At 32.6% G+C, this 12,896-nt stretch overlaps 1 protein-coding gene across 1 annotated transcript in view; it reads right to left on the minus strand.

Moving 5' to 3' along the window:
- The window catches only part of LOC140445484 (octopamine receptor beta-2R-like), an 853,944-nt gene that overhangs the window by 72,718 nt on the left and 768,330 nt on the right, over positions 1-12,896 (minus strand). Inside the window, exon 4 of the mRNA XM_072537530.1 lies at positions 8,734-8,845. Within this exon, the coding sequence (XP_072393631.1) occupies positions 8,734-8,845 (112 nt within the window). The remainder of the gene's footprint in view (positions 1-8,733; positions 8,846-12,896) is intronic.

The following is a 12,896-nucleotide window of genomic DNA, read 5'->3' on the forward strand; positions in this document are numbered from 1 at the left end:
GATTGAAAAAAAATATGTATGCACTTCAATGTGTAATAATGCCGAATATGTCACATGACATGATTGTAGGCGTTGACGAATTAACGGAAAAACATGTAGTGATCGACTTCAAAACCAATACGATGAAAATAACAAAGGAAAAAGAAGAAGAACAGGATAAGGAACAATAGAAACAAATTACGGACGAATCAGAGAAAGAACAAACGGTGGAAATGAACCTGGCGACGAAGAAAGGAAAAGGAAGAAAGAGGGGAAAAGGTCTGAAAAAGATCAAAGAAAAAAAAACCTGGGATTCCTCAAAAGATGAGACGAGCTCAGGAGAAGAAGATGGAAAAATTTTGACAAGAAATGAAAGCAAAACTTGGGATTCCTCAAAAGAAGAGACGAGCCCAACAAAAAAAAACAAAGGAAAATGAAAAGGACACAATGGAGACAGTGGTTTTTGAAGAAGACACGGAGTACACGGTGAATATGTGCGAAAAATTTGATGGGAGAGACAAAAAATTGATATGTGGAGAAGGCAAAGAAAATGATTTGCGTATAATTTTAAGAGACTATGAAACGCTGATAAATGAGGAAAACCGAGTGGCCACAAAATACGAGCACTCATTTGAGGTGAAAAACTTGGGAAATTTTCGATCGAAGACTTATCCAATTCCTTATAAGTATCGGCAAGAAGTAAAGCAAGAAATCAAAAAAATGTTGGAAGATCAAATCATTGAGAGATGTGACTCACCCTATATTAACCCAATTTTGATAGTGAAGAAGAGCAGTGGAGAGTTAAGACTCTGTTTAGATGCCCGAAATATCAACCAACACACAGTATCACAATATGAATCACCGTTAAATATCGAGGCCATTTTTGGAAGAATCACGGGATCACATATTTTCTCAAAAATTGATCTAAAGCATAGTTTTTGGTTAATACCTTTGGCTGAAAAGTGTAGAAACTACACTGCCTTTTCAATTGATGGTATAGTATACCGATTTAAGGTAGTTCCGTTTGGATTACAAAGCGCCTGTGCAGCACTTGTACGAGCTTTGCATACCATTTTGAATCACCATGAAGAGTTCATCGTCCATTACATCGACGATTTATTAATTTTTTCACAAGATATGCAGAGTCATATGGAACATATCAAAATAATTTTGAAAGAATTGGACACAGCGGGATTAAAACTAAACATTGAAAAATGTCAATTTTTTCAAAAGGAAGTGATTTATTTGGGTTTCAAACTTGACACCGAAACTGTAAGTCTAGCCGAGGACAGAGTAAAGCTCATCGACGAATACCCAAGACCAACAAATCTAAAAACATTGCGAGGGTTTCTCGGTACGATAAATTATTTCAAGAAATTAATTCCCGATTTAAGCCAAAAAGAAATTCCTTTAATAAAATTGTTAAAGAAAGGGACAAAATGGAATTGGAAAGAAGAACAGGAGGAAGCTTTTAAAATATTGAAACAAGAATTTGCTAAAGGAACAAAAATATATCACCCTATTTACAATTTGCCGTTTATACTCCGTACGGATGCGTCGATACAGAAATTTGCAGGAGTGTTGTCGCAAATACAAAACGGCCAAGAGGTTCCGATATGTTTTATATCTCGAGTGACTAAAACACATGAGAGAAAATACAGTGTCACCGAGTTGGAATTCGCCAGTGTACTATTTTGCGTAAAAAAATTAAGGTTTTACTTATTGGGAGCTAAATTCACCATCGAAACGGATCATGCAGCATTGATACACATCATGAAGAATCGATTTGTAAATAACAGAATACACAGAGGCATTCTGCTCTTACAAGAGTATGATTTCCAATTTCGATACATCAAAGGGAAAGACAACATAATAGCTGACGCTTTAACACGGGACGAAGATACAGGAAAAAAGGAGACAATTACATTACATGTGGGATTGAATATATTGACACAAGACGAAGGGATATTTTCGTTAAATGAGATAAGGACCGACCAGGAAGGCCTAGAAGAAAGAGAAAAGAGAAGAGCAGAGCTAGAAAACGAGATATTTTTTAAGAGAATAGACGGAAAGGAATTATATTTAGTGACACCGACATTGGCAGAAAGAATCATCAAGAAACTACACGAGGAAAATGGACATATTGGCAGTAGAAAGGTATGGCTTGTATTTAGGGAAAACTACATCAGTCGACAAGATTACCGCATTGCAAAAGAGATCACACAGAAATGCGAAGTATGCCAGAAATACAAGAGCAGGAATTTTAAAAACGAAAATATTGCAAAGAGCATTGTATCCCGGAACAACCTGGACATTATAGCCATCGACATGTTAAGCGATCTAATTGTGACCACGCAAAGGAACAAGCATATTCTGGTGATGGTGGATGTGTTCTCAAAATACGTAAAATTATATAGTTGCCGCACCACAAAAGGGGAAGAAATATTGAGAAAAATAGACAATTTCATCGCTACGGTAGGAACCCCAAGAAAAATTTTACTAGACAATGCAACGTACTTCCGAAATGATCGTTTCAAGGGACAGCTTAGAGAACGGGGAATCGAGACGAACTTTGTAAGCATCAGGCATCCCCAAAGTAATCCTTCTGAGCGATTTATACAAGAGGTAACGAAATTTCTTCGCATTGCAACGGATGGTCAACATCGGCGATGGGACAGAAAATTGGGAGAAATAGAGATATACCTAAATTCCATGCCAAGTACAGTAACGAAAGAAATACCAGAATACATCATGAAAGGCGTCATGCCGATAAGACCGTGGGAAGATCCAGAACAAAGAGAGTATCGACAGGTTATAGAAACCGTTCAGAGGAGATTAAGAAGAAGCAATGAGAAATACATCCAGAGACAGGGTCATAATAGGAAACGAAGACCAGTAACTTTCCAAAAGGGTGACAAAGTAATGGTAAGAGCATTAAGAGTGTCAAATCTTCAGACCGGTATTTGCGCAAAATTGATGCCTGTTTTCGAAGGGCCATACATAGTAAACAACGAAGATGGAGTAAACAGCTATGAGTTGAAACATATGGATTCTGAAAAGATCAGAGGTATTTATAATATCCATGATGTATATAAATATCACGAATGAAGATTTAAATTTGTATAAAGTAGATAGTAGGATAGGATAATACGTAGCATAAGTACAGCTAGCATACAGGAAGTGCGTTTAGTTTGCCTCGAGAAAATTTAGTTGCATAAATTGATAAATTTTATCGATTACAAAGGCGGGGATTTGTTGTATTTTTGAATGTCCATAAGCAATAAAAAACCGATATACAAATTTTATTACTTAAATAAAAATTAAAATTATTGATATTTCATAAAGACACGGGCATATAAATTTTCAGACATCCTGTATAAGACAAAATATGTATTTTAAGTTGTTCGAAGAATTGTTCATTAGGCCTCAGAGACAAGACTTTCAAATATTATCGATAAGAAATTTAAATAAGTCGGTTATTGTGGAATGGATTTACCCGGAATAAAAGTGTATATAGAAAGTGTAAACAATAGACCGGGATTTGCGGTGGTTTTTTCTCCCCGAAAGATTATATCGGTAAAAGTTTATTAACAAAAGACATTGAATTGAGAAACAGGTATCGTTTGTAGCTATTAGTAAGAAATATTTGTAAAGCAGATAGATTTAGTTAGAATAATTAAAGAAGGTTGTTTTCTGGAATTACCCGAATGACGTTTTATAGAGAGAGTTGTTTGGTAATGATATACGTCACAGAGGTGGATGATTTTTATTGGTCAAGTTTTGAATGCAAGGAGGTGGCGGTTTTTGGCTATGAGAGAGGAGAGAGAAAAAAAAGTTGGTTAGTCAGTTTCAGTCGTCCAAGAAGGAAGGAGCTTTGTGATTTGTGTTTGTTTGAAGTTCCGAAGACGAAATTTACCGGGTGTGTTTATTTGCTGTGTAAAAGCTGACCAGTGTGAGGAACGGGGTACAGAGAGATAGAAAACCAAAGGGTATAAGAATTTTAATAGCAGACAAAGCCGGAAACATTTGGAATTGTAAACAGGCGCGGAGATTGGCTCAAAGGGAGGCTGCATAGACTAACACGAGTTGTTGGGTTGCAGATACAGTGACAGATAGGAGAAAGGTGTACGTCATCTGGACCACAATAGGAGCAGAAGCAGAGAAAGGATTTTTTTTGTTGTGGCGTGGCCATAGAATTGCAACGGCAGAGAAGGAAAGGTCAGTCAATTTTCATTAGAGCCGGAGTGTGATTTTCATTTATTAATTAAATAAATTGAATAAATAATAGAGACAGTTAATTTTGCGATCACTTAAAGAAAAAAGAATTATAAAATGAGCTTAGTTATAACACATATTAAAAATCAATGTAAAATAACATTTGGGTCCATGATAGAAAACAACTTCTCATATATTTAAAGTTAGTATATTGCAAATATTACAGGATTGATTGTTATATAAAATTTCATTAAAATAAAGGACATCTCACATATAGTTCAGTTGAAATTCTATGTATTTTATTCAGGTCATATTACCTATCCCGATTAGAAAGCCAATTGGAAAATATTTTGAATCCACGATCAAAGGTAAATAGTACAATATAATATCCTGAGATTGTAATTAATTAATGCTGATTTATTGTGATTAATTGGAGATTAGATCATTTAATAAATATAGACAGGATTTTTCCTAAGTAAGCAATATAATACAATTTAAATAGCATAACAATATATATATATATATATATATATATATATATATATATATATATATATATATATATATATATATATAGTGAAGGTAGAGGCATAGTACTTTAATCCAGAAATAAAGGTTGACAGTGTCCCCTACACTCTGCTATTGCAAGTATCCTCACTACTCTTTTTTGTAGTCTAAAAATTCAATTTCCCTGACAAAAATTACCCCAAACAGTTAATTCGTAATGTAGATGTCTATGGAATAGTGCAAAGAAGCACATTCTAAGGGTACTTTTGGGAATCATATAAACTAAGTTGCGTTTAAAAAATATACTTGTAGCAAGTCTAGAACTTAAGTAATCTCTATGAGCGCTCCAATCCAAATTATTATCTAGAAAGTTTCCTAATAGTTTAACACTATTTTTTGAGATATACTTCCAATCGAAACTAAAAATGAAATTCTAATTTTTCTTTTCATTTACCTTCAGACTATTATGTAAAAACTAGTTTTTTGCTTTCTGGGTATCACTATTTTTTAATTATGCTGATTAATCTCAGTATTAATGAGAGTTAATAAGCAAACACATTTTATAGGAAAAGTGTAGTTAAATAAATCGTTTGGATAAATAAGATACAAAGTGGGTCCTAATATTGAACCTTGAGTCGAACAATTAATTTGTCAATAATTATATCGATTGTTTCCACAATAATTTTTTTGTTTAAGAAAAAAAATCCGTGCATTTTGAATTTTTCAATATATGCAATACATTCCTGATTTCAGTATCGCTAACAAGAAATAAAAATAAAGAGTTGCAAGGAGAGTGTACATCTTTCAAAAATCTATGGCTACATTTTTATATGTGGAATTAAAAGGACTTCTAATATGTTTAGCTACTAAAATAAAGTAATTATTAAAATCATTTAATGTAATCGCGCTTTGACAGAATCTTTTCTTTTTAAGTTTATTTTTGTAATAATTTATATCTTTTCTACTATCACGAGATATATTTTCTGAACTGAAAAACAAATTCTCATAAGCTAGTTTTTTCGTTAATGATATTGTTGATTTATGTGTTTCTTAAACTTTTTATACTCACTATATTCCTTAGTACCAACAGCAATTATCTTGACCGCAGAAAGATTTTCTCGCATTATTAATTCATCATCAAACCAAGAAATTGGAGCTTTACTATGAGTTATTTTTTTATTGGAAAATAAATTTCAGTTAACTTTACATACATGGTAATAAATTGAGCTAATTCACCTAATTGAGGCAATAATGTTTTGAGAGAAACAACTGAATCCCAGTCAACATTATTTACCGACTGTTGTAACATCAGAATGCCATTACTTGTTATATGTCTTCTGTATGTATTAGCACTATGACTTTTCCATATTTTGTTTTTAAGTAGAGCAATTGAGCAAGATGATCAGAAATACAGACATGGGTTTACAACTTCACAACCAACTATCTCACTGCTTAGGTTTGTTAAGATGTTATCTAAACAAGTTGCTAATCTAGTTATGATTCTAGTAAATTCATTAATCTTTATGGTTAAGCCAAAAGTAGAAATTAGATCACAGAAACTTTTTAGTTCATTAGAAGCTTTTTGAAATCTCCAATTATTATTATTTCTAAAAAATTAGTAGAGCAAAACACCAATTACTTTTCAAATGGGTATAGAAAAACATTAAAATTCCCAATTTTGGTTCTATACATTGTTACTAAAATAGCTTTAATATCTATAATTTCTAATGTACAGCATTCACCATCATATTCACATGATATATCATTTAAGCAAACTGGTCGTGTATATATTGGTGGAAGTTGTTGTGGGTTGTCTTATTTGCATTTTGTACATACCTGGTGTTTGTGAAGAGATTTGTGGATAACCCTGTTTATTGTTAATTTTAAGTTGACCTCGTGTGTTGTTTGGAGTTTGCATTAGTAGGTAAGAATGTATTTGGTTTAATGGATACTGGATTGGCATTGGCTAGCTGTTTACATTTTGCATTTGTTAACTAACTATATAGTTGTCAAATCCTGGTCCGTTTCTCATTGAACACATGCCGATTTCACCAACGATACATAAACAGTTGCCTTCAAAAGTAATTCTTGTCGAAGTTTAAAGGAACTTCCTAAGTCAATACTTAGAAAAAATAGCGTTTCATAACTAAAAGAACTGCTTATCTAGGAAATCCTTTCTTAGGTATTAACTCGGGTACGTTTTTAAATTAAAAGAGGAATAAGATGTCATAACCTTACTTTTTCTATTTGTTATTATTGAATTGTTTGTTTGCCAAGTTGGTTTTATTCAATTCAGTTTTGTCATGTTATAGTTATTTTATTTAGTAGTTAGTTACTTGTAATTTAAGTTTGTTCAGTTTTGTAAGCTATTTGTATATGTATAGTGAAATAGAAGAAAAGGAAAGTGCTGTAAATTTCACATATGACGAAAAATTAAAATAAGTTAATTTTATTAAACAGCATCCAACCCAAATTAATGACAAAAATAGATGGTTGCTTCAAATAAAGCCAAAGATCATGCCTGAGAGGCGCTGACTGCACAATTTAATTCCAGTTGCATAAAATCGCAACGTTTGCAATAGCTAATTTATGGGTGATAAAGAATTGTTTTTGAAAAAGAAATAAAATGTAATATATTAACATTATGTACTTAAATTTGCACATACTTGTCTGTAATAAAGTCCAAATTATTTTCTATTTGTTTCAACACATATAAAAATGTTAGTTTTGATATTGGAAACCGTCGAAAAAAATCCACATCGTCCAAAGTCTAAAAATAATTTGGTAGATTCGTGATAACTGCAGGTCTTCTTTTTATTTCTTTTTCAAAATCAGATGACAATTCGAACCGATCCAGGTTTTCGATAAATTGTAGTACTTCCTTATTATGAATAGTTACAAAGCAACACATTTATAATATAAAACAATACAAAAACGCAAATAATTCCAAATAACAACAAACAAATTAAAGTAAGAAGCAAGTTATTGACTTTACAGATACATTAGTCAGAACTGTAAAAACATAACCTCACTTTCAACGATATAACAAGTAATACCTAAAATGTTTCAGGAGATCGCAGAATGTATCCTACCATAAGGTAATGCTTAAGCGGTTTAGGCAATTCTTAGCGTATAGTATGGTGGAGTTCATTTTAGAGTTAGGAAGTACTCAAGCCCACTTGGTAATTATTAACTATTTAGGAATCGTTGTTGAAATCGGTTATAAGAATAATTTTTGAACTGTTTTTAAATTCACACAAATCTGATGAGTTTTTTGTTTTCAAGTATAATATTAATTAATTTTTTTTTATTTACTTCAGATTAACATTTAACTATTCCATTCGAGAACAGGTCTCCTGTTGATAGCGCAAATCTATTTAATCGTTAGCTCGGTCAGGAGTCTCGATATAATGGATGGACCCATGTCTGAGGATAAAACTAAGTTTTTTTACATATTTGTCCGTGTTCTTTGTTACAGTTATTGCTATTCCATTTTTGTGTTTTGTGATATCTTATTCTGCGTTGAATACAATATTATCGTCAATAGTTACCTTTTTACTTGACTCTTAACTAAATCAAAAGGTTTTATTAACTTAAGTCGTCCAAGCAGATATTTGTTATTATGGAGCTGGATAGCGTGGGCATTGTTGTATTGCAGAAGTCCGAGTGATGCTTGGAAAAGTTTTCGATAGTTCTATTAATATTGATAGTGCTGTTTCGGAAGTATTAAAGACCAATGCATTGTGAACCTATATTTTGAAATTCCTGGTAGACATCTAAATTATTCTTAACGGCACAGATTATTTTTTGATAGTAATGACAGTAACCTCTTTAATATTCCACGTGGGCCTGGTAATTTATTTATAGTCTCTGAATATCTCAGTGTTATTTAAAGTAATGATATATTAAATCTTCTTTCTTCAATTTAAGTGCACAGAAAAATAAGTTTGTGAAATGTCAAAATATAACGAATAAGGACATAAAACAATAATTTTTTATAATAACATTACATAGATTAACCAAAATTCTTACCATAGAAAAAAAGGAAGCCAACAAAACAAAAAAGCACCCATTATAATGCCAAGAGTTCTCGCCGCTTTATGTTCAGCTCTCCAACTCTTTGTCTGTTGTCGAATGGTCGTTCCTAAAACAAAACAAATAAATGAGCAAGTTTAAGAAAGAAGTGTAAGAAAGTTAAGAAATTATATAAGTTTAATGGAAAATTCCATTTGTGTATTGTATTAAAAATTAAACGTGAAATAATTATAAAGAACACATTAATAATAAATAATAAACATGTATTTAATGCCCATTTATTATATTATCTAATATTATCTTAGCATAAATTGATTCGGACGAAGTTTCCAATTTTCTCGCTCAGTGGTCGTTTTGAGAATTTTTTTCGGGCAAAGACTGGAAAGACCACGTTAAGGCAGGTTTTCACAAACTTTGTTTGACCATCTAATGATCTCTTTACGTTTAAACTTTTTGGGTGAAGTTAGATTTTTTAAAGTATTTGGATCTCTGCATCTTTAATATCTTGCTTTTACAATCCAGCTCACTTTTGCTAATATATTTGCCCTGAATAATCCGTTTTTCAGTTTGCCTTTGCTTTCGTTTTGTTTCTTACTTCCATATACAGTAACTTTTTGTTGGCTGGAAGTCTCACAGACTACTACCTTACAGTCCTTTCATTCGCTTATATTACTTATTTATTCAAACTCGCTTTAATTTTCTGTTTCTCTACTCTCATTATAAGTTTATAATGTCTTTTTTGAGCTCGAGTAACAGTAATCAATATTTTTGGTTTCAAATCTTGAAAAAATCAAATCTTCTCTTTCGACGAATAATAATTGATTAAGCGGGATCACTGTTGGAGGATAGTTTAGATATAAAGTTTTATAGACAGCAACCTTAAATGGTTCCTTCATATTGATTTGTTAAGTAAGAAACTAGCCTCAACCTACTATGCAATAAGGTCTGTTTCGAAGAAAATCAATTTAGCATATTCCAAAATAACATACTTTTCTTTGTTCGAGTCTCGTCTTCGATATGGCCTTCCTTTTTCGAGTTCTAGTACAGCGGCCCTATTTGATGGTAATTACAAAAAAAAACAATACGTTATTTTTTTGGCCTTAGTAGAATAACACATTGTAGAAGCTTCTTTAAAAATCACGGGATTTTAACTCTTCCCCCTCTATATTTTCTAGAAACTGTGTGCTTAATTCGTAAACACCTACATGTTTTTCCAGCAAGACTTAATCATGACTACTCCACCAGAAATTCAAGTTTTGATGTGTATTTACCGATCGCATCCACTGAGTTAGTAAAGAAACCTAAATTATATTTGGCAAAAAAATTATACAACCATCTCTCTTTGCAATTTAAATCTACAACTTCTTTCCGTAAGTCCCGTAAATCGATTTGAAAGACCATATTATTTGGGAAAAGAGTTTCTTAACGAATATCTAAGAAATTACAGTACATGTCTGTACAAGCAACAAAGTTTTATTATATAGTTGGGTATCAAATGCAGCAGCTTAAACTTATTCGTAAACTAGTTCGTAAGGTGTTATTATGCAATTTGCAATTAAGTGAAATTTTGCAATGGATTGTATATTTTATTATGTTTTATTTTCTGATATTGACGATTTATATAATTTTAGTAAATTTTAATTGTTATTGTTATTTTTTTGACTTCTTATAAGCTTTGTCCAAAAAATTATGCTGACAGTAAAGCATATTTCTATTCTATTCTATACTACATACTCACAATCCTACTTCTTTTACAAGTCAACCGGTTGTGATAATCCAATAAGGGAAGCAACGAGAAACTACCCCATTAGTAATTCTTATTACATTTATAATGGTGGATGTACACCAAATTAGAGAAGCTACTGATCATGGATTTTGGATAACAAGATTAGGCGGGGGAGAAAGGGCACGAAACGAATGTCTTCGCTGGTTATCATCTTACAAAATCCTATTATTTAAACGTTGAGACAAAGTGTGCATGTGAAATTATCAAAAAATGTTTACTCGTAATGTCCGAGGTATGTTTAAAGGGAAAAAAATACACACTATCATCCACGAAATTGAAAGATTAAAGATCGATCTGATAAACATATCTGATGACGAACCACATTACTAAAATGACTTAGCGGTAGTAATAAGCAAAAGGACCACAAATACTGTACTCATCATCCTTTAATTCTTGGACCAAGTCATTCAGGTTAAGCTGCCGAGCATGTCGGTTAATACCAACATCATCTAAATTTACACTCCGACAGCAGACATGCTAAAAAAGGACATCGAAGAGTTTTACGCACTTGTTCACAAGGCACTTAAATGTACCATAAAGAATAAGCTTACCATTATCCTACGCTATTTTATTGCCAAAGTTGGCAAAAGTAGAATAGGGGATATCTTTCGTGAACATCATCTAGGCAAGAAAGACAAGAGAGAAAATCGACATATCCAATTTTGCCGGGAAGAAGATTTTGTATTTTTCAACACTTGCCATAGACTTCCTTTCTAACAACTTCATACATAGAAGTTAGCTACAGATACTGCCAACAATATCATTAAAAACCAAATAGACTTTATTTCCTTAACAAAAGATTTAAAAACAGTTTGACATCGGTGAAAATCTACCCCTAAACAGACGTTCCATCAGATTAAAATTTATTATTGGGTTAGGTAGAAGTGAAACTAATAAAACTCGTCAAGAGTATACGTAAAGAATCTCAATTGCATATAATACCCTGAAAGACGATGTATTTAGTCAGAACATAAAGGATACAATGATGAAAAGCTAGAAACCACTAGACATCAAGTACAGAGTGTAAAAAGAAAATAGATTTATATATCAAAGACGGAGTGATAAATTGAAAATAAAAACATCTGAGAAAGAGAACAATAGTAAAGAATAAAGAAAGGATGACTGATGACATTTTGCACATAATAGACCAAAAGAAATTGATTAAGAACAAAGACTTAAGGAAATTTTAATGAATTGATAAAACAATCAAGAAAAAGTTAAGGAGGCCAAGGAGAGAGCTCCAAATGAAACACAACCATAACAATAGCAATCGAAAGATTCTAAAAGCAACTGGTCAATACATGAAAAGATCCACAACTCTGCTCACGGACAAAGACGGGAATCTAGATACGACAGTTAATAAGAAGATGGTCACCTGGAACATATGTATTAAACTACTTTTCCCTGACTACTGAGGCAGTCGTTCAGAAATTAAAAGCATGACTGCCTCGTCAATAACTTGAGAATACGGTAAAAGCACCCTTAATATAGTCTAAGCATAGTCAAACCAGAGGTCCTAATGAAATACTGGAGGTGATGGGTAAAGGGACTACAAAAAAATTAAGTTAACTGTTACAATATTATCCAAGATTTAGGTAATATTACAGAGAAATGGCTCTTGTCATAATATGTAGCACTGCCAAAACAACTATCTGCTAAAACGTGCGAGGAATTTTGGAGTATTAGCGGTATGGGTCATGCACTTAAATTTTTTATTTAAATCATACTTGCAAAGATTTACAAAAAATTCGAAGAAAATGACGTTGAAATTTAGTTTGGATTTCCCCAATCCATGAGTACACGAGAACCACTTTTCACTTTGCACGTTCTACTTGTAAAAAGCCGTGAAGTCAGTTGCGGCCATTGCAAACACTAAAAGATGATCGCCGACCTACAAAGAGCAATAATAGACGAGTAGGATAATAAGCACGAGATAGTCGAAAGCAAGTTGACCGAACAGGTAAAGGTCATGCTAGGAGTAGGATAGGGTTGTGTTCTCTTGCCTACTTTTTTTAATATATACTCTAAAGAAATTTTCATAAATCCCTCATGAACCTAGAGATAAAACTCAGAAAATAGATCAACAATCTTCTCATTTACGCTAACGACATTTTGCTACTATCAACCAGCATAACTGATCTACAAACATTACTGAACCGCGTGAGTACTGTAATTAAAACGTACGGCCTGTGCAAATATAGATCCCGGGGAGGTAATTGGTAATAACTTACAATAAGATCGGGTAGAGATTGTACGATCCACATTTACCAAGATGAGATCCTTACTGTGCTGCAGTAAACTGAATTTAGAGACCAAGATGCATGGTTCTTCCGGTGATCCTAAACAGAGTCGAAGCTTGGACACTGACACAAGT

Source organism: Diabrotica undecimpunctata, chromosome 7, assembly GCF_040954645.1.
Source record: "Diabrotica undecimpunctata isolate CICGRU chromosome 7, icDiaUnde3, whole genome shotgun sequence".
Classification (NCBI taxonomy): domain Eukaryota; kingdom Metazoa; phylum Arthropoda; class Insecta; order Coleoptera; family Chrysomelidae; genus Diabrotica; species Diabrotica undecimpunctata.